Source organism: Dama dama, chromosome 4, assembly GCF_033118175.1.
Source record: "Dama dama isolate Ldn47 chromosome 4, ASM3311817v1, whole genome shotgun sequence".
Taxonomy (NCBI): Eukaryota; Metazoa; Chordata; class Mammalia; order Artiodactyla; family Cervidae; genus Dama; species Dama dama.
In genome coordinates this window covers 50,890,668-50,913,251 of record NC_083684.1, presented here as the reverse complement: position 1 = coordinate 50,913,251, position 22,584 = coordinate 50,890,668, and the positions used below count along the sequence as shown (strand labels likewise).

General features: G+C 55.0%; 3 protein-coding genes across 3 annotated transcripts; 1 reads left to right on the top strand and 2 right to left on the bottom strand.

Annotated features, from left to right (window-relative positions):
- Window positions 1–806: 806 nt before the first annotated feature.
- Window positions 807–2,677, bottom strand: TMEM147 (transmembrane protein 147). Its single transcript, XM_061135338.1, has 7 exons — window positions 2,497–2,677; window positions 2,349–2,418; window positions 1,747–1,806; window positions 1,524–1,660; window positions 1,299–1,383; window positions 1,087–1,208; window positions 807–1,004 (listed from the first exon to the last, which is right to left on the bottom strand). The coding sequence occupies exons 1-7, from the start codon at window positions 2,571–2,573 to the stop codon at window positions 881–883; spliced, it is 675 nt and encodes a 224-aa protein (XP_060991321.1). The 5' UTR covers window positions 2,574–2,677; the 3' UTR covers window positions 807–880.
- A 384-nt stretch (window positions 2,678–3,061) lies between these two features.
- Window positions 3,062–11,727, bottom strand: GAPDHS (glyceraldehyde-3-phosphate dehydrogenase, spermatogenic). Its single transcript, XM_061140540.1, has 11 exons — window positions 11,661–11,727; window positions 9,453–9,597; window positions 8,297–8,393; window positions 8,003–8,109; window positions 5,745–5,835; window positions 5,546–5,664; window positions 5,091–5,172; window positions 4,650–4,801; window positions 4,326–4,488; window positions 3,225–3,322; window positions 3,062–3,134 (listed from the first exon to the last, which is right to left on the bottom strand). The coding sequence occupies exons 1-11, from the start codon at window positions 11,725–11,727 to the stop codon at window positions 3,062–3,064; spliced, it is 1,194 nt and encodes a 397-aa protein (XP_060996523.1).
- Window positions 11,728–15,799: 4,072 nt separating this feature from the next.
- Window positions 15,800–21,280, top strand: SBSN (suprabasin). The gene is made up of 4 exons (XM_061139040.1): window positions 15,800–18,274; window positions 20,072–20,137; window positions 20,254–20,298; window positions 21,164–21,280. Exons 1-4 carry the CDS (start codon window positions 16,628–16,630, stop codon window positions 21,185–21,187), a joined length of 1,782 nt encoding a protein of 593 aa, XP_060995023.1. The 5' UTR covers window positions 15,800–16,627; the 3' UTR covers window positions 21,188–21,280.
- The last annotated feature ends 1,304 nt before the right edge of the window (window positions 21,281–22,584 follow it).

The window sequence follows — 22,584 nt, the reverse complement described above, 5'->3', positions numbered from 1 at the left end:
GGCTGGGGTGCACCTTCCCACGTGGTCAGGGTTTGCAGCTGGGTGGAGCTTAAGAATGCCATTCAACGCCCTGTTTCTAACCTATCCCCCTTAGAAAAGGGGAGGTAAGCAGAAGGAAGCTGGCCTCACTCAACCATGGAAGGACTGGGATGAGCAGGGTGGTATTCAGGGTAACAGCCACATTGGTGGGCTCTGCTACTGGGCTGCAGCTGTCTCTGTTTTCCACCCTAAGAAGACTCAGGTCACGGTTTAATCCTAGGGCCACAGAAATGAGTCAGCGCACTGAGGACCTCAGAATCACAAAATAGATCCTCAAAGATAAAACCAAGGGTCCAGTGGACTGCTCTGGTGTGAGGAGCCCTAGATGGTTGTAAGCAGAGAAGGGTGAACTAGTAAGATGGGGGTTTCATATAGATTCCCTTAGTTCCCATACAAAAGGTGGATGGGGGGAAGGTTTGGGACCAGGAGCTGAGGAGGTGACCAGCCAGGGAAGGGCCACGTGGGAGACGGCCAGGTTAAGGCAGTGAGGAGAAGCCCTCAAGAATCATCTCTTGGATTCTAGCTCCCCTCTGTCACCTGTTCCCTGAGGGCCCAGGCTCTGCCACTGCTCAAAGACTGTCTACAAGCCCTCAGTCAACTCAGGGAAAACAAGGAGCAGAGGAGCTGGTCCAGGAACATAGGACAAATAAATGCTGCTTAGTTTCCCGGCTTGTCTACCTGGGTCCAAAACCAAAATGAGGGCCTCTGGGACCCAGGTGAGCACAGTATTGGCAGACAGTTCCAGAGAGAGAAACGGAGGCAGAAACAACTTTCCAAATACTGTTTACTTCACTGAACCTGGGGACGGGGAGAAGGTATGTGAAAGTCTGGGATGCCAAGCCTAGGAGTGCACGTTGACAACGGCGACATACAGGGCCAAGGTGCTGAGGGCCAGCAGCCCCGTCACTAGCGCTCGGGCCAGCAGTGCCGTCCAGCTGCCCAGGGAACAGAGGTGGACAAAGGTCCTGTGGGGAAACAGCACAATGAGGGAGGGAGAAGAGAAAACCTGACCCATCTGGACCCGGCCTCCAACCCCACCCCGCTCACTCCATGACAAAGGCCTTGTAGACGCTAAGGAACATCAGGAGGAGGACTGCTGGCCGGTAAGTGTGGTACAGGTCGTAGCGTGTTATCATCCACACCTGGGCAGAGGCGATGATGTAATGGACCTGGAGGGAAGCAGGGAGTCAGGGCTGGGCATCAAGAGGAGTAGAGCCACCAGCAAAGGAGGTGTGTGTGGGGTAAGCGGGACTGCGTACCAGGCTGATGTTGGAGTCGATGCTCATCTGGATGTATTTCCAGTCAAACTCAATGCCCCGAGCTCCAACCCAGAGGGGGATGCAGCTGAGGAAGGCAAAGGGAGGGATTCTCCAGTACCCAGGCACCCTCAGCACCCAGAATCTGAGTGAGCCCCCGCCCTCCAGCACCCCCTGGAACCCAGGTGTCCTTTCTCAGGAGTCTGGGCTCCGGGCTGCTGCACACACCGGGACATAATGAGCTCGGCGGTGGCCCAGCCCAGGGCAGCAACCATGATCTTGTATTCCCCCTTGCCGGCATTCCTGGACATGACAAGGTTTAGGCCTATCAGGTCTGCCACGTCCACGCTGGCCTTCATGAACTCCTGTGGGTCAGGTTGAGGCTTGAGTAAGCACAGGTGCCAGGGGCCCCCACTCCTGTACTCCCTCCCCCTCCCTTGCCCCCACTCACCCCAATGAAGTCATAGATGCCGCCTTCCCAGGTGGGAAAGAAAGTGGCCAAGAACAGCATCTGAGACCAGAACACAGAGAGGTCACCTCAAGGTGAGGGAGAGCAACCACATGGATTGGGTGGGAAGTTAGTATGTCAAGGGGAGTACGTTGGGGTTCTGTGGGGGGTCCATGTGGAAGAGGGATCACGAGAGAGCAGCAAGAAGGCAGGAGCTGGGGTGATTGAGGGCAAGGGCTCGGAAGTCTGGGTTCTGTGGTGATCAGAGGGGATCGAGGTCAGGTCTGGAGGCACGGGGGCTGGTTACCCACCAGGGCAGTGGTAACAGTGTTGGTGGGACTTCGGGGTTAGTCAGCGGCTCTACAACTAGTAGTTAGTATCCAAAACCCTCTTGGCCATGTAATTGAATGTTCTCAGTTTTACTAAAAGTGCTATACAAAAGTTGCTCGGGGACCTCTCCTCGGGTTCCAGCCCTTCTAAGCTCGGCTTCCCCGGCCATTCTGGAGCACTCAGTTGGGGTGGGGAGTGGCCCCACCTCGGGGGTCCGGGCGGGAGCAGAGACGCGGGTCCCCCGAGCCCTAGCGCGGCACCGCTGGCGCCCTCACCTTGCACAGCTGCACGAACAGGTAGGTGACCCCGGCCTGGACGCACTTCCAGAAGGCGTTGTACTCCGACCTGCGAGAGTGGACGGTGAAGGGTCGGCTCGAACCGCGGCCCCCCCTTCCCACCGCCCCGCGGCCTCCCCGCACTCACAGGCCGCTGCACTTGTAGGTGATGAAGTAGGGGAAGTAGGCCAGGGCGAAGCAGTTCCCGAAGTGGAAGAGCGTCATGACGACGGCCGCCCGGCCCGCCGGAGCGCGCCTCTCTGCCTCGGCGGCCTGGCGCCCGAGCCCGGGCCTGGCGCCCACCTGCCTCCGCCGCGGCCCGCGCGGCCTTCTGGGAGCCGGAGTCCGTGGCGCGGCGCGCTGACGTCATCCGGCTCCGCCGCGGCGCCTGGTGGTGGCCGGCAAGGACTCCGAACCGGAGCTGGAGCCCTCGCTGTCCCGGCCTCTCGGGAGCGGCGGCATCGGGGTTCGGGTGCCCGGACCGAGCTAGCGCGTGCGGCGCGGGTCTGGATCTCGGACCCGACCCCGTCGTGACCGGCGCAGAGACATGGCACGCAGCTGTGAGCACTCTGGGTTTTTATTTTACCACTGGCCCAGCGGCACGGGCCCCTCGCGCGGGGACGCCCACCTTTCCCCAGGGGGCCGAGGACGGGGATAGGAGAAACAGGTTCCGGCCCGGGAGCACTGGGAAGCAGAGGCGGGCCAGCCTGGCTTCACTTGTCTCTGCTGAACATGTAGCGGACGAGGTCCACCACCCGGTTACTGTAGCCATATTCATTATCGTACCTGGGGAGGGAGGGATGGAGGGGGTTCAGGGGAACCTTTCCGACCGCTGCCACTCTGCCCACTACGGTCTCTGACCCCTTCCCTCTTTACCATGAAACGAGCTTTACGAAGTTGTCGTTGAGCGCGATGCCGGCCTTAGCATCGAAGATAGACGAGTGGGTATCGCTAAGGAAGTCCGTGGACACGACCTGAACATCAGAATTTCAAAGATAAGCGTGGGTCGCAGAAGAAGGACCTTTAGGAGCTCAGTCTCTTGGGCGCACAGTGTTTGATGGAGCCCCACTCTGTCCAGGTTCTGGGGACAGGGTATGAGGGAGACTCATGGGGGGCTTTGGAGGTAGGGGCCAGGCTAAAGGATACCGACTGCAAACAGCCTTTGATGCTGCACCAACAGACATTTCTTCCTGGGAATCCTGTAAGGGGAATGAGTCGCCAGAGGTCCTTGAGGGGAGGTGGTGAGCCCTGCTCTGGACGACTAGGAGGATCTGGTCAGCTCCACCCCTCAGTAGGGTCTGAGGTGCAAGGAACTGGAGCACCAGGGCCCTGGGGGTTTGACCCTAGCATGGTGGAAGGCTACAAGAAGGTTTCCAGCTTTGAGGATGATGTGATCTAAGAGATCCCAGCAGCTTTGGGAGGGTGGACTTGAAGGAGCTAAAGCAGGGAGACAGCACCAAAGTGGACTGGTGGAGCAGAGGGAGGTGATACCCATTCCTCACAGGGAAGCATGGGCTGTGGACGGCCCAAAGCAAGTGTTGAAAAATGGGAGTCCTTGTCTTGTTCATTAAGCATGTGTTGAACACCTGCTGCATGCCAGGCCCTGGGAAGATGGCTGGAGCTACGGAAGTGAACAAGGAGTCCCAAGGTCACTACTGTCTCGGAGTGTTCATGCTAGCAGAGCCAACAGTGACCATGAAATGACATTTCAGGTAAAGACAAGGGCTACAAAAAGAAGAGGTGAGAGGTTTAAGTAGTGACTTGGAGAAGGTGAGGACACACTCTGTGGCTACCTGAGGCAAAAGTAGTCCAGACCAAAGGGGAGCAAGTGCAGAGACCCTGATCTGGTGGGGAGAGCTGACCTTCCCAGTCCTGCAGGTCCTGTCCTAACACACTTCAAACAACTCCTTGGCGAATGGAAAATCACTCTCCCTCCCCAGAAGGCTCTTCCTAGGGTCCCTTCTCCTCAGCCCCTACCTCATCCTCCGTGTAGGCAAGGATGCCAGCCATGGGCCCCTTGGCTGCTGCTTTGATGGCATCCTTGATGGCTGAGTATGGGGTAGCCTGGGCCAGGCGGCAGGTCAGGTCCACCACAGACACGTCTGGGGTTGGCACTCGGAATGCCATTCCTGTTAGCTTCCTGAAGAAACCCACAGCAGGGGCAGAAGTCAGAACGCAGGGGCCTTGCCACCATTCCCCCTTGTCTCTGCTTTCCCCACACTGGACACCTCCAGGATTGGGGGCCAGTCCAGTCCTCCTGGGGTGCGCCCCCACTTCAGTTGCAGCCTCATGCCCTCATACCCTTTGAGGTCTGGGATGACTTTGCCCACAGCCTTGGCAGCCCCCGTGGAGGCTGGGATGATGTTCTGGTGGGCGCCACGTCCATCTCTCCAGGCCTTCTTTGACGGCCCGTCCACTGTCTTCTGGGTGGCCGTGTAGGAATGGACTGTGGTCTTGGGGAGGAAGAGGGCCAAGATGAGGCCTTTCCGGCTGCTAGGCTGCTTCTTCCCAGGCCCAAGGTTAGTGGTCCAGGTGTGGAGGTTGGCAGGACCACCACCACCCATCCGCAGGAGGAGCACATGCAGGCAGGATCCAGAGTTCAAAGGATGTCACCACTGGTGGGCTTCTCCCCACCCAGAAAACCAGCCTCTCCCTGTTAACTCCACACATGTAGCAAGTACGGGAGGAAGAGGTACAGGCTCCCAGCTGTGTCTCCTGCCCCACCCCCTCTCCCCAGCTCACCATCAGCCCTTCCAGAATCCCAAATCGTTCATGGATGACCTTGGCGAGGGGGGCCAGGCAGTTGGTGGTGCAGGATGCATTGCTGAAACAGCCAGGAGTGCCAGGGCACCGTGAGGTGAGCTGCAGAGCCGCCCCGCCCCCTCTTGCCCGACCCTCAGGGTTTGCACACAGACTTGGTTTGTTGAAAACTTGGGCTGGGGATGAGGGAGCAGTGGGGAGGGGAAGCTCCCCAAGCATGTTCTGAGAGCATTTCTAACTGATGGCTTTAGGGTAACATGAACAAGAGGGCTGCTAAGACCTTGGGAAGGAGAAGTGGAGTGAAGTGAAGACAGCACCAGGGGCCGAGGGGGAGTGGTGAGGGTGAGACGGATTCCTATCTCCCCCACCCCACCCCCCACCCCCAGGCTTGTCCTTCAGGCACACCCTGCAGGATATTGCTGCCCACACGTCGTTACCTGACGATTTTCATGGAGCCGGGGTTATATTCCTTTTCGTTCACCCCCATGACAAACGTGGGTGCGTCTGGAGACGGCGCACAGATGACCACACGCTGGGCTCCTGCCTCGATGTGGGGCTGGAGAAGAAGCAGAGTGTCGTGAGGCGCTTCGAGTGCCACCCCACCCAGGCAGCCCCGGGTGTCTCCTCCCAACTTACCTTAGTTTCCTCTAAGGACAGGTACACACCAGTGGCCTCCACCACAAAGGGGCTCCCGACAGACTTCCAGGGGATTTCTTTGGGCTGCTTGCTGTGGAGGGGCGGCAACGCCATCAGTCGGTCTCTCCCCTGCCTGGCCTCCCCTTCATAGTCCCTGGCCTTCACCATTTGAGAAAGGCTGACCCAAGGCCTTCCTGCCAGGCCGTCTGGCAGGAATGAGCGGCTTCCTCATCTCCCTGGGCACCATGCATGGTTCTTCTCACTTTGTGGTCATCTGGCAGGTCCCCCTTTTCATCATCTGACCCAAGCAGCTCTTCTCTTATCCCCCCCTCCCCTTTTTCTTCCTTCCAAATTGGGGGAAGGGCCCTTCAACAAATTCCTCTGCAGCAGTTGGGGAGCTGGCATGCAGCAGAGTCAGTGCCCCTGGAGACCCCAGCCCCCTCCCCTAGGCTGTCATGGGCCCTGCCCTCCTGCCCAGGGGCCTGTTTTGAGGATTCTGTTCATTCGTTCTTCAAAGAAGTACTGAGTCTACCCAGGGGGCCAGAGCCTGTGCCCACAGGTGCCAGAGCAACAGTGGTACTGCAGACTGACGGGGCCCTCCCTGCGGGGGGGCTGCGTGAGGCCTGGTGGGAGGAGGACCTTCCTGGTGCTCCCCGCACACCTCTGGCCCTTCTCCCTGCTCCGGCTGTGGTGGGTATGATCAGCATCCCCGTCAGATACACAGGGAAACCAAGCTTCGTTCCCTTGCCCAGGGTCATGCAACAGGAAGAGTGGAGCAGGGTAAAACATACACATAAGCCACACTGCTTGTGCAGACAGCCCAGAGGGCATCCACGGGGCTGCAGTGCAGAGCAGTGGGGAAGGGAGAGAAAGGACTGCAGGCACCAGAGAAGGCGGCACCCAAGTGGGGCACACACAGGGGGTGGCTGTGTGGGGCCGGAGCAGCACTGGGAGAGTACCCTAGGGGACAGGGAAAATGGTGCCCAGGCCCAGGAAGGAAAGGACTCTGTGTCTGAGCGACGACTGCTCTGCTGGAATCTGTAGTTGTTTTTGCTGTCATGACTTCAAATTGGGGTCAGCCAGCTTCTCTCATTCTGACTCTCCAGTCCTCACCTCCACCCACACCTGACCACCGATGGACAGCGGGGCTGAGAGTGGGCCTGCTGGGAAGAGCGCTGGGAAGGCCGTGGATCTTGCCTGCAGCTGGAGAGGGCTTGCAAACGGGCATGTATGTTAAATGGAAGGCAGCCACAGGGCCAGCAGTGGCTAATTTACCTTAGATAAAGGAGATTTACTGATTCCCATTTTATAAATTTCAATTTTTTTTTTTTTTCTATTTTGAAAATGTACTTGAAGCTTAGTAAACATCTAGTTGTTACTGATTTTGACTTAATAGAGTCTAAACATCTTTAAGGGACTTCCCTGGTGGTCCAGTGGTTAAGAATCCACTTTGCAATGCAGGGGGCATGGGTTTGATTCCAAAGGTTGGGGAACTAAGATCCCACATGGAGCAGGGCAACTAAGCCCACCTATGGCAACCACTGAGCCCATGGGCCACAACCAAGGCCTGAGGTAACCAAATAAATATTTAAAAAACCACAAATACATCTTGAGATGAAGGAGGAGTGTTTGTATCAGTGAGAACTGGGTGAAGTGGGTTCTAAGAGGTGCTGGAGCAGGGTTTCAAGAGGTTGATGGCCAGTGTGTCTGGTGACATGGAGGGGCTGGGGCATGGGGCACATAGTTGGTGGGGAGTCCCGTCAGCAGCTGGGATTTTGTTTGTGGGGTGATGGGAAACCACTGGAGGATTTAAGTGGGGATGGGGGGGGGCGGTAACCAGGTCCAGCTGATGTTTAAGAAGGCTTCTGTGGCTGCTATGTAGGAACTGGATGGAAGTAGTTGGCTAGATGGTGATGCCATTTCCTGGGCAGGGGGATAAATAGATTGGAGGCTTGAAGGATAATCAAGAGTTGAATTTTAGACAGGTTGAGCTGATATGTCTGAGAGAAAACATGCACATGTGTGTTAAAAAGTATTTTGAGTACAGCGGGGCATCTTTCTAGATTAGTGCTTCACCATTCTAGGGGTCAGGGGCGTCTCGGAGATCACCTCTCCAAACCAGTACCTGGAAGCATATGCACATACAATTTGGGGGGTTACAAATTGAACCCTCCATGAGAGGCTGGAATCCCCTTCTAATCACCTCTACAACCCCTGCATTAGTATGTTGCAGGTTGGCATCAGACAGCCGCGCTTACCACTGGAAGACACTGATCTCATTGTTATCGACAACCAGTTGTCCATTCTTGTGTTCCACGCTCCCCTTGTATCGACCATGGGTGGAGTCATACTTAAACATGTATACCTGCAGGAGACAGAATGACTTCTAGTCCTGGGGTGGATGGGGAGTGAGCATCCCTCGGGAGCAGCACCCCCCATCCCCCACCATGAGGGGTCCACGGGGCAGCTGGGAGCCTTCCAGAGAGCTCTCCTGAACCCCTTCCCCACTCCAGTCCCACTGTCTCCCACCTTGCCTTTTGTCTGCTGCTCACCATATATTCCAGGTCAATGAATGGGTCATTCACTGCTACCACCTTAACACCCTTCTCCATGCAGGCACGCAGCACTAGGCGACCGATGCGTCCGAATCTGCCAGGGAGAAGGTTGGGGGTTTGTCCTCAGAGTCCTCAGCTAGCAGGCAGAGGAGGGGGCAGCTAACAGAGAAGAGGCCTGCTCAGGAGGATTGGGTGGGATGTCTCAGTCTGGGGAAGACAGTCTGATCCCTGTGCAGGCTACTGTCATTTTGCTCAAATGACCTCTCCCGTTTCCACTGCTTTGTGTCTCTGCCCCTCTGTCCTCTCTCCCCTATTCCTCACTTCATAGCTGGGTGCATCCTGTAGAACTTCAGGTCAGATTATATCTCTTGAGCTGAAAAATGAACACCTCTATCCCCATCTATCAGTAAAACCAGGTCCAAACTCCTCACCACGGTCCTCCAGGCCCCTATGTGGGGATGGGGGAAATCCCCATCTCCCTCCTCTTCTCCCTTGCTTGTGCCACCCCCCACCAGCTGTGCCGAATTCCTGCCTGTCCTTAGAACACTGAGCTGCCCCCTACACCCCATAGCTGTTGCTTGCTGTCCCATCGTCACTCAGGGCATTGTCGGACCCCAGTGTCCCTTCCCAGAGACCTTCCCTGAGTCCCTGGCTAACAGCCCTCTTCAGTCTTACTCTCCCCCCAAGTTCCACACTGTTCACCACTGAGCTGCCATGTTCCGTATTCTATGACTTTCTGCCCAAATGTGAGCTCTCAAGGTGGAGCCCTCTTGACTTTATCCCTGTGTTTCTTCAGGATGGGCAGGATGAAAGCATTGGTGAGACATGAGGAAATGCCCCCCTTAGTAATAGAGAGTTGTTGTTTAGTCACTATGTCATGTCTGACTCTGCAGCCCCATGGACTGTAGCCCACCAGGCTCCTCTGTCCATGTCCATGGGATTTCCCAGGCAAGAATACTGGGGTGGGTTGCCATTTCCTTCTCCAGGGGATCTTCCCAACCCTGGGATCAAACCCAGGTCTTCTGCATTGCCAGATTCTTTAGCTGAGCCACCAAGGAAGCCCAACAGGGTAGAGGCTGCAAAGCCTTTACCAATGGGGTAGAGCTTTAGGGGTAGGCCCTAAAGCTTTGGGAACTGCTCGGGGGCGACTCACCCATTGATGCCAACTGTCAGCTCCCGAACCTTCTTAGGTGCAGGAGGGGGCGGTGGTGGTAGAGGTGGTGGGACTTCCTCCTTGATTGGCTCTGGCTCAGGCTCTGCCTCAACCCTGGGCTCTGGTGGGGGCGGTGCTCTGGTTACTGTTGGGAGCAGGGGAGAGGAACAATGAGCTAATGAGCTGTACCATCACTGCGACAGAACGAGCCATCTTTGCCACTCAGGATCTGCCGCTGGCTCCTGGCCCCTAGTGGCCAACTGTTGAGCCCAGTGTTTCCCCAAACTACCCGATCCACAGGATAGAGGGGGTGGGCTTGCTTTAAAATATCAGTGCCAGGGCCTCTTCCCTGGGGACTCTAACTCAGTGGGTGTGTATTTTTAACAACTGCTTGGGGGTGATGGTCTCTGTGCCTCGTGTTCCTCCTCTGTAAAATGGAGATGATAATGGTACTTCTCTCAGAGAATTGCTGTAAGGATTAAATGAGGTGAGAGTCTAGGAAACATGCCACACACAATATTTTGAAGATCGTTTCCCAAATTTATTTGATCTAGTGTAGTGGTCCCCAAACTGTCCTGGTAAGGATCACGGGAAGACCTCTTCCTAGGGAAATCTGACTCGGCAGGTCTGCACTGAGCCCCAGGAATCGTGTTTCCAAGGTGATTCTTATCCTCAGAAACACAAGTCCATCATAACATATCAAAATGGAAACCCCTATCAGCTTCTGCTTCTCCAGAAACGCATGTCCACATCCATACTACATTTAAAACACCTATACCTGAAACTGTGTTGTCTGAGCTACAGTTGAGGGCTTGATGTCGGGGGGAGGGACCTGGTGGAGACAGCAGCCAGGGAGCCTGGCTGACAGAGGGTTTCAAGCTGGGGGTCAGGCCTGGGTGTCAGCCCTGGCTCAGCCACCTGCCAGCCGAGTTGTCTTGAGCAAGGTAATGAAACTAGCCTGTTTCATGGTGTCACACCTGACCCTTCACCTGAGGGCTACTGTGAGGACTCAGCGAGATCTCAAGGCACAATCGATGCTGGTTTTAATAGAGGGGAGAACATCTGACAGTAAGTGTATTGGTGAGCAAAGGGAGAGGGAAGGGATTGGAGAGAGCCTGGGGGATGAAGGTTGGAGTTGTGTTTGGCACCAGAATCAAAGGGACCTTGGAGGGGGTGGGATTAGGAGCTGAGGGGTCAGTCGACCTCTCTTCCTAATCTCTCCAGTCTGCCAAAGACCTTGTGACCTGAGGCTGGGCTGTGTGTGTTGCCAGTAGCGCTACATAAAACTATTGGTCAGTGTTTATTGGTGGTTATTGGTGACCTTAAGAATGTCTGTATTCCTGGGGGTTCTGTTTCTGCTCTCGTGAAAAGGGGGTATTTCTTCATATGGTGAAGAGTAGGGATCTGAGCCCACTCAGTGACCTTTCAGGAGAAACCCCAGCTGGTCCTTCTTTTGCAACTTCCCCCAGGCTTGCCTTCTTCCCTCTGCTCCTGGATCGGGTACATGGGCTGGAGGAGAGCTGCTGCGCTGGGAAGGAAGAGCCTGGGGCAGCTTCAGTGATGAAGCCTCACCCGGTAGGTGAAACGCGGTACTGGGCGCGCTCTCTATCAGTTATTTACAATGACCCTCCCATTTCCTGGTGCCACCAAGGGCTAGGTGCTGTGCTGAGCTCTTCACGTGCATCAGCTCACTGAATCCTGTGAGGTATGCGCTGTACCCCCACTTTGCCGAGGGGAAACCAACGACTGAGATCACTTAGCCAGTGATAAGCAGGGAGGGGGATTCAAGGACTACAGGCGCTGGAGCCCCGCCCAAGCCCCGCCCACCGCGGCCTCGCCCACCCCTGAGATGCGGAGGCTGCCGGCTGCCTAGCCCTCGGTCGGTAAGGGGGTGGGGAGGGAAGGGAGTGAAGATCCCGGGCCTCGTAGACCCGGGTCCCGTCTCCGCCCAGGCCGGGTTTCTACCCTTCCACGGCGCTAGTGGCGCATAGAACGCACTTTGCCCGCAAACCAGGTGGTGAGGAGGGTGGGACTGCGGGGAGCGAGGGCAGTGGCTCTGGATGGAAGAGCCCCGACCGGCAAGTGGTGCCTCACCCCGCGCCTCCTTTCTGGATCCTGGTGGACACTATTGGGGCGCCTCCCGCCAGCAGGAGCTCGGACCCACCGCCCTTTCTTCCCTCCCTGGGGTCGCTCCACCACCTCCCTCACCCGGGCACGGTGGTCGCAGCAGCTGGACAACGGTGACATTGGTGAGGACGATGTCGCGTTTCGACATGGCCTCCTAAGGTTTCATGGCCCAGCCAGCCGCCCTGGCACTCGTCGCGATGTTACTGCTTGACGGGGCTCTGGGCTGGAGGGACTGGAAAGTCTTACTGAGACGTCACCTGTGACGTCACAGAAGAGGCGGTGGGAAGGCCCAGTCCCAGTCCAGGCACGTGGCTGCGGCCGTGTACCACCCTCCCAAGACCAGCCCTGGCTGGTTGAATGGAATCCAACATTTTGCACTGGCCTTCAAAGCCCTTTCTCTGTTCTGTTCTTCTTGGGCACACAGGCTCTATGCTCTTCTGGACCCTCTTCTGAATAGTTATCCTCACTATTTCTTTTTGCCCGGAAGTCCTATATTTAATTCATTCGTTCTGATATTCATTCAAGTTCTTCCCTTGGCAGCCTCTTGGTTTCCCTCAGGTGCCACGCTCTAAGAGAGTTCCTCCTAACTCCACATCTAAAGTTCACTCCTTTCTCAGTCACTATCTGCCATGACCATTACTCCCTCCATCTACCCATCATCCAGGAATCCTTGTTTGACTTCCCATCCTGGGTTACATATGAAAATGTGCCAAACTGCTCTAGGGTTATACTCTATAATTTTCTTTTCCTCCCAGCATATGTCTCTCTCTAAAGTTCATTTTATTTATCCATTTGTTTCTTGAAAATTGTCTCTGCCCATTAGAGGGCTTGTCTGCCTTTGTCACTTTTATATCCCATTGACTAGAAGAATGGTACTTAAAAGATGCTCGCTCAAAAAATAATTCCAGAATGAATGAATAAATGTAACCTCCTGAGGTTTCTTCTGATGCCCAAACTTGAGTCCTATCCTCTCACACATGCTGTTCTTTTCCTGATGGCTTTTCATGTATTTAGTTTACCATGATACAGTTACTCATTTACTTGTTCATTGTCTCCCTGTTGGGCCCATTGTTTTCTGTTTTGTTCATCACTGGTCCTCCAGCTCCTGTGCCTGACACAAAGCAGGCTTTCATCAAACATTCTGGGAGGAACACAAGGACAGATGGCTCCCTTCCCCCAAAGCATGGGGTGTGGGGGCTTGCTTGCTCATCTGTGACTCACAGACAGGCACCTTCACCTGTAGGGCCAGTTGACACACAGCTGTGACCAAGATTTAGGGGGGATTTGGGCCAGGAGGGAGTCATCATCCCAGAGAGAGGTGTGGAAGCAAGAAAGGGCAGAATGACATAACGTCTTCCTTCCCCTAACCTCCGTAAGGACTCAGTTTGCTAAGCATCTGCCATGAGACAGAGCAAGGGTGAGGCCCTCCTGCTTGGATGGGAAAGGTGAAACTGAAAATAAGTTGAGTGAACAGTTGGGGAGATGTCAACAAACCCAGACCAAAAAACAGAACAGAGGTGGGGGGGGGGGGGCGGTGCCGAATTTAACATGTATAGCAAGGTGGAGGAAAAGTGTGCACAAATAAAACCGGGACTGAAAAGGGACCGATTTTGTATGACTTTGCAATAATAGATATGAAAAACTAGATGCAGTTAAAATGTTCTTAGAAAATATGAGGGATCAAAACTGTTATAAAAAGAAATGGCGGGACTTCCCTGGTCTGGGAAGATCCCACAAGCCTCGGGCCAGTTAAGCCCGTGCACTGCACCTATTGCTCACAGTAACTACTGAAGCCCACAAGCCCTGGATATTGAGCTCCACAACTAGAGAAGTCACCACAATGAAAAGCCTGGACACTGCAACTAGAGAAAACACATGCCCAGCAACACAGACCCAGCACCACCAAAAAAAAAAAAAAAAAAAAAAGGGAAATGGCAAATCTGCATAGGCCAATAACAAGAGAAGAAACAAGGAGTTAAGATCTATCCTTCCAAAGGGTGACTCAGATCCCAATGATTTTATGGGCAAGATGTGCTGAGGCCCTGGGAACAAATACTTGCCATTCTACAGGACCTAGTGCAGAGCCTAAGTGGATCTGGGAAGCCTAGTGGCAGCTCCTGTGCTGAGAGGCTCTGGGTAGGGCCTGGGCTCTGAGGCCCCATGGAGTGGCAGGCACACTCTGTGTACCCACATCGCACACTTCGTGGGAGTGCTGTGGGGATGCTGTGACAGCTCAGCCCCTGAAACCTCCACTACCACTCTAGGAAACAGCAGAGAAAGGACAATTCCAGGTTAATCTCATATATGGAGATAGATGCCAAAGTCCTGAGTTAAATAGTGCAAGTGAGAATGAATGGTTTTTCCAGTAGTCATGTATGGATGTGAGAGTTGGACCATAAAGAAGGTTGAGCACGAAGAATTGATGCTTTCGAACTGTGGTGTTGGAGAAGACTCTTGAGAGTCCCTTGGAAAGCAAGGAGATCAAACCAGTCAGTCCTAAAGGAAATCAACCCTGAATATTCATTGAATAGACTGATGCTGAAGCTCCAATACTTTGGCCACCTGATGCAAAGAGCCGACTCATTGGAAAATACCCTGATGCTGGGAAAGATTGAGGGCAGGTAGAGAAGGGGGTGACAGAGGACGAGATGGTTGGATGGCATCACCAACTCAATGGATATGAGTTTGAGCAAAGATAGTGAAGAACAGGGAAGCCTGATGTGTTGCAGTCCATGGGGTCGCAAAGAGTCGGACATGACTGACTGACTGAACAACAACAATGAGAACTATGCACTGAAGGGAAGGATGGAGACTGACAGAAGATGGTAGGATGGGGCGGGGCGAGGAACTGAAGGAGAAACCCCACCTTTCAATCTCGGGGCAGATTAAGATTCTGAAGCTCACCCTTCCCCACCTAGCAACCTCCCGGCCCGGGAAACTCCCTCATTCTGGTGCTGGACAAGGGCAGGAAAGCCACACCTGAGGTTGCCCAGAGATTTGACTATATCCTTGGACTGTGAAACCCACTTGGTGAGCACAAGCTTGGAGCGGTGGCACAATTAATCATGGTCCATGGGCAGAGCCTAGAGAAGGCCGAACCTCCTGGCTTTCTGGGTCTGGATCCCTGGATCTGAGATGGGGCCCTGGGTCCTCCAGGGGGAGTGGATCTTGTCACCCTTGTTGAGCAAAGCCTGAAAACACGTGCAGATTCTCGCCACACCTGGGCACCCACATGCATAACTCTGCTGCCCCCACCTGCTCACACCCAGCACATTCCTTCGTGCCTGGGCTGCCCACCTGCAGACCCACCTTCGCCCCCTCTCCCAGGCTCTCCCCTTGGCACCAAAACCCAAATGTCTTTCACCCTGGCACCCAACTGTACCCACCCACTGGCCGTCATCCTTCTAGTCCCTCCGAACCAGCTCTACAGACCCACCAAGGACAGGCCTACCACCACCCCATGCCCTTCACTCTGATGTCCTGCTCCACACCGAGGCCAAACTCTCAGCTGTTTCTGTCTCCAGCCCTTGCCAGTATGTCAACACTTGGGACTTCAGGTCGGGACTTAGGAGGCCTCAGGGGGAGGAGGGAGGAAGAGATGAGCTCCTGGCCCCCAGCCCAGGTTCTGGCTGACTGACTCCTGCTGCCCTGGGTCTTCGGCTCCTCCCTGTGGCTGCCTCAACCGGCTTTTCAGGAGACACTGCGTCCTGTCCCAGCTCATGGCAATCAGTCCTCTGCCCTTGCCCAAGGGCTGGGAGGTAGGGCAAGAATGTGTTTCTGGTTCCAAAATCTGCCACCCTCACCAAGGGACCTGATGCTTCTCTGGGGACACATACAAACTTCCCTCCTTCACGCTCTGAGACCCAGGCTCAGGCCTGGACTCTCATCCCCTGGTGTCTTATAATCCATCCATTGTTCAACCTACAAATGTTTACTAAATGTTCTCGAAGCTCAGGATGTAGCATGACCAACACAGACAAAGGCCCTCTGAAAGTCTACAAACTGATAGGGGTGTGTGGGGGTGTGTGTGTGTGTGTGCTCAGTCATGTCTGACTCTTTGCGATCCCATGGACTGTAGCCCCCCAGGCTCCTCTGTCCATGGGGATTCTGCAGGCAAGAATACTGGAGTGGGTTGCCATGCCCTCCTCCAGGGGATCTTCCCAGCCCAGGGATCGAACCGAGATCTCCTGCATTGGCAGGCGGGTTCTTTACCACTGCACCACCTGGGAAGCGTACAATCTGATAGGTGAGACAGACAATAAAAAATAATTTCGGATTGTGGTAAGAGCTATAAAAAGTAAAGGATGGCATTACAGAGTATAACTGGGGAAGGGCCAGGGAAGGGTGTTTTGAGAAGGTGACATCTGAGGCAAGAAGAGAGTGAGGAGGAACCCAGCCTGTGAAAATCTGAGTTCTTCATTCCAGGCAGAGAGAAGAGCAAGTGTCAAGGGCATGAGGCAGGAATGAACTCAGTGTGTTTGAGGACCAGAGAGAAGACCTGTGTGGCTGGAGAATAGTAAGTGCGGGGGGCGGGGGTCAACAACAATCAGAGCAAGGTCTAATGATTGCTTCCACTTCCTGGGGGGTGCTTCTGGCCCCTGCTCCCCATCTTTTCAGACTCTTTTGCTGGGGAAGGTGGATCCTTAGGTCCCTTGAGAGGAGTGAAGATGCTGAAGAACCAGCCAGGGTCCTAGGGATGGAGGGTGACTGAAGATGGGGTTGGGAGAGATGAAGCCTGGATAGTAACTGAGGAATGAAGAGAGCAGGTGATTGAAAGGACAGACATCTGGGCTCTGGGGTGGAGGGCGCGAGCTGGGCAAGGAGCAAAGATGCCGCGTGAGTCTTCTCCATTCATGACTCACCCTCCCTTCCTCCTCTTCTCATTGCTCAACCCCAGATCTCCCTGGGAAATACCTCTCTGACTGGGGACTAAGTACCTCACAGGGTAATTGAGTCATGAGGGGTGGAGAAGAGCAAAGGAGGCAGAGGATAAATAGCAGCTTTGCCTCCCTGGCTCTTCTCTGCATCCTCCCCGCTTGCCCAACAATATGCATCTTGCCAGTTTGCTCAGCTCCTGCTCCCTCCTGCTGCTACTGGGGGCCCTGCCTGGATGGGCGGCCAACAATGACCCCATTGAGAAGGTCATTGAAGGGATCAACCGAGGGCTGAGCAACGCAGAGAGAGAGGTGGGCAAGGCCCTGGAAGGCATCAACAATGGAATCACTCAAGCTGGAAGGGAAGTGGAGAAAGTTTTTAATGGACTCAGCAGCGTGGGGAACCAGGCCGGCAAGGAGCTGGACAAGGGCATCCAGGGGCTCAACCACGGCTTGGACAAGGTAGCCCATGGAATCAACAATGGCATCGGACACACAGGAAAGGAAGCAGAGAAGCTTGCTCATGGGGCCAACCATGCTGCTGGACAGGTTGGGAAGGAGGCAGACAAAGTGATTCAGGGGGTCCATCATGGGGTCAACCAGGCGGGAAGTGATGCAGGGAGGTTTGGCCAGGGGGCCCACCATGCTGCCGGGCAGGCTGGGAGCGAGGCAGAAAAGTTTGGCCAGGGGGCCCACCATGTTGCTGGGCAGGCTGGGAAAGAGGCAGAGAAGTTTGGTCAGGGGGTCCACCATGCTGCTGGGCAGGCTGGGAAAGAGGCAGAGAAGTTTGGTCAGGGGGCCCACCATGCTGCTGGGCAGTTTGGGAATGAGGCAGAGAAGTTTGGCCAGGGGGTCCACCATGCTGCTGGGCAGGCTGGGAAAGAGGCAGAGAAGTTTGGTCAGGGGGTCCACCATGCTGCTGGGCAGTTTGGGAATGAGGCAGAGAAGTTTGGCCAGGGGGTCCACCATGCTGCTGGGCAGGCTGGGAACGAGGCAGAGAAGTTTGGCCAGGGGGTCCACCATGCTGCTGGGCAGGCTGGGAAAGAGGGAGAAAAAATAGTCCAGGGGGTTCATCATGGAGTGAATCAGGCTGGGAAGGAGGCAGAAAAGTTTGGTCAGGGGGTCCACCATGCTGCTGGGCAGTTTGGGAATGAAGCAGAGAAGTTTGGTCAAGGAGTCCACCATGCTGCCGGGCAGGCTGGGAAAGAGGGAGAAAAAATAGTCCAGGGGGTTCATCATGGAGTGAATCAGGCTGGGAAGGAGGCAGAAAAGTTTGGCCAGGGGGTCCACCATGCTGCTGGGCAGTTTGGGAATGAAGCAGAGAAGTTTGGTCAAGGAGTCCACCATGCTGCCGGGCAGGCTGGGAAAGAGGGAGAAAAAATAGTCCAGGGGGTCCATCATGGAGTGAATCAGGCTGGGAAGGAGGCAGAGAAGTTTGGCAAGGATGTTCATTATGCTGCCGGGAAGGCTGGGAAAGAGGGAGAAAAAATAGTCCAGGGGGTCCAACATGGAGTGAATCAGGCTGGGAAGGAGGCAGAAAAGTTTGGTCAGGGAGTCCACCATGCCGTTGAACAGGCTGGAAAGGAGGCGGGTAAAGTGGCTCAAGGGGTCCATGATGGGGTCAACCAGGCCGGCAAGGAGGCAGAGAAATTGGGCCATGGGGTCAACCACGCTGCTGGCCAGGCTGCAAAGGAAGCGGAGAAACTTGGCCAAGGTGTCCACCATGCTGCAGGCCAGGCCGGGAAGGAGGAGGACAGGTTGCAGCAGAATGTTCATAATGGGGTCAACCAAGCCGGCAAGGAGGCCAACCAGCTGCTGAATGTAGGTGAACAGGGGTGGGGAAGTGGGGAGAAGGGTGTTGGGGAGGGAGAGGTTCAACCCTTGGGACATTTGGGAAGCCCACGTCACCATCATTTGGTGAAAGAAGCTTGGGCGGCTAAGCTTGGGGGAAGCTTGGTCTTCGCACTCTCCATCTCCCTTACAAAGGAGCTGGTGGCCAACCAGTCAGACAGATTAAGCCATCTTATCTGCAAAGCCCTGTATCAGAGAGTGTGGATGGTACCCCAGTCCTACCTCCAGGGAGCTGTCCTCCCAGTGAAGGTGATCATTAGGGAGGAGCACAGTCTCCCCTGGGGAACAGGAAGCAGTTACTGAGGCCAAGATCTATTATGGAGCAAAGAGAATGAGTGTTGAGAAAACCCAGAACGTCAGCATGAGCTTGAGGACTAGCTTTGGGAGATAAGCCCCCTCTGTTTAATTTTCATAGCAAGCCTCTGAGGTAGTCAGGGTAAGGGTGCTGACTCCCTGATTCTCAGATAAGGAACCGGAAGCTCAGCGAGGTTTGAGGGACTTGCCAAGGTCACGTGGCTTAGCACACAGCTTTGGTGAATCGCAAGTTAGGCTTCTTTCTCTTCCTCCACACTGCCCTGTCAGAGGAGGCCTTCCAGAGGATCTTTCTTCCTTTCTTCCTTCCTTCGTTTCTTTCTTTCTCCATGCCACGCAGCATGGGCTTCTCTGGGGGCTCAGATGGTAAAGAATTTGCCTGCAAGACCAAAGACCTGAGTTCGATCCCTGGGTTGGGAAGATCCCCTGGAGGAGGGCATGGCAACCCACTCCAGTATTCTTGCCTGGAGAATTCCCACGGACAGAGGAGCCTGGTGGGCTACAGTCCGTAGGACTGCAGAGTCGGACATGATGGAGCAGCTAAGCATAGCAAGCATAGTCATGTGGCATATGGGATCTTAGTTCCCAATTGGGGACCCAAGTCCCACCTCCTGCATTGGAAGTTCGGAGTCTTAACCACTGGATCGCCAGGGAGACTTCCTGGGGGATTTCTGGTCCCCACTTAGGTAGAGGGGACACATACTGGGAGGCAAGCTGCACCACCGGTGGCATTATGGGCACCAAGGAGGAGCAAGAGAAGGCTGACTCCTGCCTGCCCCAGTTCCCCACTCCCCACTCTCCATGCAGAGTCTTGGGACACCAGCTTGCAGACTGGCCGAGGCCTTGAAAGCTGCCAGCCACGGAGCCAGGGATGGGTGGGTGCGGAGAAAGGAACTATGTTGAAAGGGAGAGGGCTGTGAGTCAGATGCCAGGATTCACTGAACAGAGCCCAAGAGAGGGTGGTTTGTTTGGGGATTCAAGGCTAGCAGCAGCAGTGCAGAGGCAGAGGCACTGCTGAGAGTCTGGGGAGGATTCAGGATAGGAATCAACCCGAGTTAGTGATCAAGCTGGAGTGTGTGTAGACGAGTGTGTCAGAAGTCAGGGCAGAGGTTAAACTATGGTCCTGGTATTTGTGTGGCTCCTCTGGGCTCCCTTTCCAGTGGGGCCCCTTCTCAGTGACTAAGAACATCTCATTAACCAGAACAAAAGGGAATTGAGGGAAGACTGACCAGTAAGGGCAGACATGGTTCCTGGCTTCTCCTCCCATCTCTCACGGAATTCCCACAGCTACGTGGGCTTTGGGTTTTCTTCCTGGACAGTATGGGTTGGCGGGTGATCTTATGCCTCCCACCCCAGCCCCAGTCACCCTAGGGGAAATGGGCCACAGGGGAAAAGGAAGTTGGGAGACCCTCAAGGTCTGGGGGGTTGTAATGACAGTCTGGGCTTTGTCCACAGAACGGTCAACCAGGCGGATCCACCGCCCAGCACGGAGGGGCCGCAACCACAACCTTAACATCTGGAGTAAGTCTCGAGCACACAGCGTGGACTTGGAGGGTGGTGTGCAGGGTGCGGAGGCTCTCCTCGGGTGGCAGGTGGGACAGATGCTGGGGACTGACCCTCTTGTCCTTGAATTTCAGGCTTCGGTCAACAAGCCCTTCATGGCCTTGTCAGTCCTGTGGAAGGTGAGTGCCCAGGTGGTTTCTGGGAGATGTTCCCACATCCCCTCCCATCATCTGTTCATTAAGAGCTGCGCTGCAGACAGATACTCAGGCTCTGCAGATGCCAGCCAACCTGTTTCCCAGCTCTGGTCTGCCTTGCCTCCCTGCTCTCTGCCCTTCACATCCTGCGCTCACCTTTTGGGCTCTCTCCATTCCCATCCAAGCAGAAGAGACCTCCAGGCGTCCCTATGCATCTAGGAGCTGGGGGGAGGGGGCTGCCGAAACCTTCCTGTGCGTGCCCATCACCACCCGCCTTGGCATCTCCTGTCACACCCCCTCCCTTCACTGTGACTTCCTTGGCTGCCTTGTCCCTGCTGTCTTGTGGCAACATCCTGGGTGGCGGGAACCCCAGCTCTGTCCTTGGTGGACAGCAAGTCCCTCCCCATCCCCACCCACACCCCCCACCAGGCTAAAGGCTCCTCTGGGATCCTGGGCCTCCCTCTAGACCCAAAGAGAAGTCCTAGCTCTCATCTGTGCTCAGTACATTCAGCGGCCTGAAACTGGATCCAATGGGTGAGGGTGTGGAACAGCCCTAAGACTATGCCAGAAACTCAGAGACACACCCATGTTTATTCCCGGGCTCTGGAGGTGGTGGAGGATCCTCTCAGGCAAAGCAGACAAGGCTTCTCAGTCTCTGCTGAGGCTCCTGGCACCTGTGTCTGGGTGGACCAGCTCCCGGTTCTTCCTGAGTCTAGGTGCCGCCTTCCTTAAGATAGTCCCTGGAACAGAAGCAATTCCTGGCTGGAGTAGCTAGTCTCCCTTTCACCTCTCTAGGGGGTGTGAGGGCACAGGACTCTGTATCCACTCCCTCTCTCCTTCTCTCCTCCAGAGCATCACCAGCATCATTCCCTAAGCTGATGATGAACTGACCTGGTTGAAGAGACTGACATTCCTATTGTCATATCCGCTGAAGTGACCTGAAGGAGCTGGGGCCCGCAGGGCGGGGCGGGGTGGGGGTCTGGGGCGGGGGGGGGGGGGGGGGGGGAGCGGGGAGGGAAGGGGGAGGATGGATTTCTAGAGTCCCTTAAGGGGTCAATACTGAGACTTGTGAATAAATACAACATACTGTACAACCTCATGGTCCACTGTGCTCCCTAAGCGGGGGATCTGTGGGAGGAGGCTTGTCTTTCCTCCTCTTTCTACTTTGCTGGAGGAGCCGGGAGTCTGAGGCACAGGATGGGTGGAGCTGGAGATTTTGGGCTGATCTGATGGAAGAGGGTGGTTACAGGGACAGGTTATGCTTCACTACTGTGAAGTTTGTGCTTGGCACCGGAAGGAAATCCATGCGGGAAAAGCCCCTCTGGGCCAGTAGTGGGGGCAGGAGCACCCAGGGCAAAAATGGCAGGAACCTTGGTGGAGCCCAAAAAGTTAGCATCCTCATTTAGGGGTGTGGCACCAAAGGAATACCAATAGTAACCTGTGTGTATTGTGTAATTAAGGCATGCTAGGCTCCCCGTGCATTACATACATGACCTCACCGAATCCTCTCAATTGACCAGTTAGGTAAGAGGGTACTGCTATTGCCCCATTTTATAAAAAAATCACACGGAGGTTCAGGCAAGTTAAGAAACACGACCAAAGTCACACAACAAGTGGAGGGAGAACCAGCCACAAAGGATATTATGAAAACCCAGAGGTCTTTTGCTGTTTATTTTTTTTTAACATTTTAAAAATATTTTCTTTTTGGTTGCACTGGGTCTTTGTTGCTTCAAGCAGGCTCTCTCTCGTTGTGGAGAGTGGGGGCTACTCTCTCATCATGATGGGTGGGCTTCTCATTGCAGTGGCTTCTCTTGTTTCCGGAGCACAGGCTCTAGGGTGTGCCAGCTTCCGGAGGTGCAGTTCATGGGCTAAATAGTCATGGCTCCTGGGCTCTAGGGCACCGCCTCAGTAGTTGTGGTGCACGGGCTTGGCTGCTCTGCGGCTTGTGGGACCTTCTTGAGGACCAGGGATCAAACCTGTATCCCCTGCATTGGCAGGCAGATTCTTATCCACTGTACCACCACAGAAGTCCTCTTGCTGTTTAGTATCAGTAGGGAGGGGACTCAGTGAATAAGGAGAGAGGAAGGAGGTACACGTGTGAGGCCTTCTCTCTGGTAGGACCACAAAGGGCTCAGGGGGAAGGCACCCTGAGGACAGGAGGGAGGCCTCTTTCTGAGAGGAATGGTGAGACACAAGGCCCCGTCTGTCTTCAGATCTGTGGATGGCTCAAAACCCGGAGCAATGATGCTAGCAACTACTATATACTGAGCA

What these genes read in the sequence shown, in the direction of transcription:
- TMEM147 (XM_061135338.1), bottom strand. Translation starts at nt 2,573, where the DNA reads ATGACGCTCTTCCACTTCGGGAACTGCTTCGCCCTGGCCTACTTCCCC. An exon ending in ACCTACAAGTGCAGCGGCCT is followed by an intron (nt 2,419 to 2,496) that starts GTGAGTGCGGGG and finishes CCACTCTCGCAG; the next exon opens with GTCGGAGTACAACGCCTTCT. An exon ending in TACAAGGCCTTTGTCATGGA is followed by an intron (nt 1,005 to 1,086) that starts GTGAGCGGGGTG and finishes GTTTCCCCACAG; the next exon opens with GACCTTTGTCCACCTCTGTT.
- SBSN (XM_061139040.1), top strand. Translation starts at nt 16,628, where the DNA reads ATGCATCTTGCCAGTTTGCTCAGCTCCTGCTCCCTCCTGCTGCTACTG. An exon ending in AGGCCAACCAGCTGCTGAAT is followed by an intron (nt 18,275 to 20,071) that starts GTAGGTGAACAG and finishes CTTTGTCCACAG; the next exon opens with AACGGTCAACCAGGCGGATC. An exon ending in CCACAACCTTAACATCTGGA is followed by an intron (nt 20,138 to 20,253) that starts GTAAGTCTCGAG and finishes CTTGAATTTCAG; the next exon opens with GCTTCGGTCAACAAGCCCTT.
- GAPDHS (XM_061140540.1), bottom strand. Translation starts at nt 11,727, where the DNA reads ATGTCGAAACGCGACATCGTCCTCACCAATGTCACCGTTGTCCAGCTG. An exon ending in CTGACAGTTGGCATCAATGG is followed by an intron (nt 8,394 to 9,452) that starts GTGAGTCGCCCC and finishes TCTCCCTGGCAG; the next exon opens with ATTCGGACGCATCGGTCGCC. An exon ending in TTGCCTACACGGAGGATGAG is followed by an intron (nt 3,323 to 4,325) that starts GTAGGGGCTGAG and finishes TCTGATGTTCAG; the next exon opens with GTCGTGTCCACGGACTTCCT.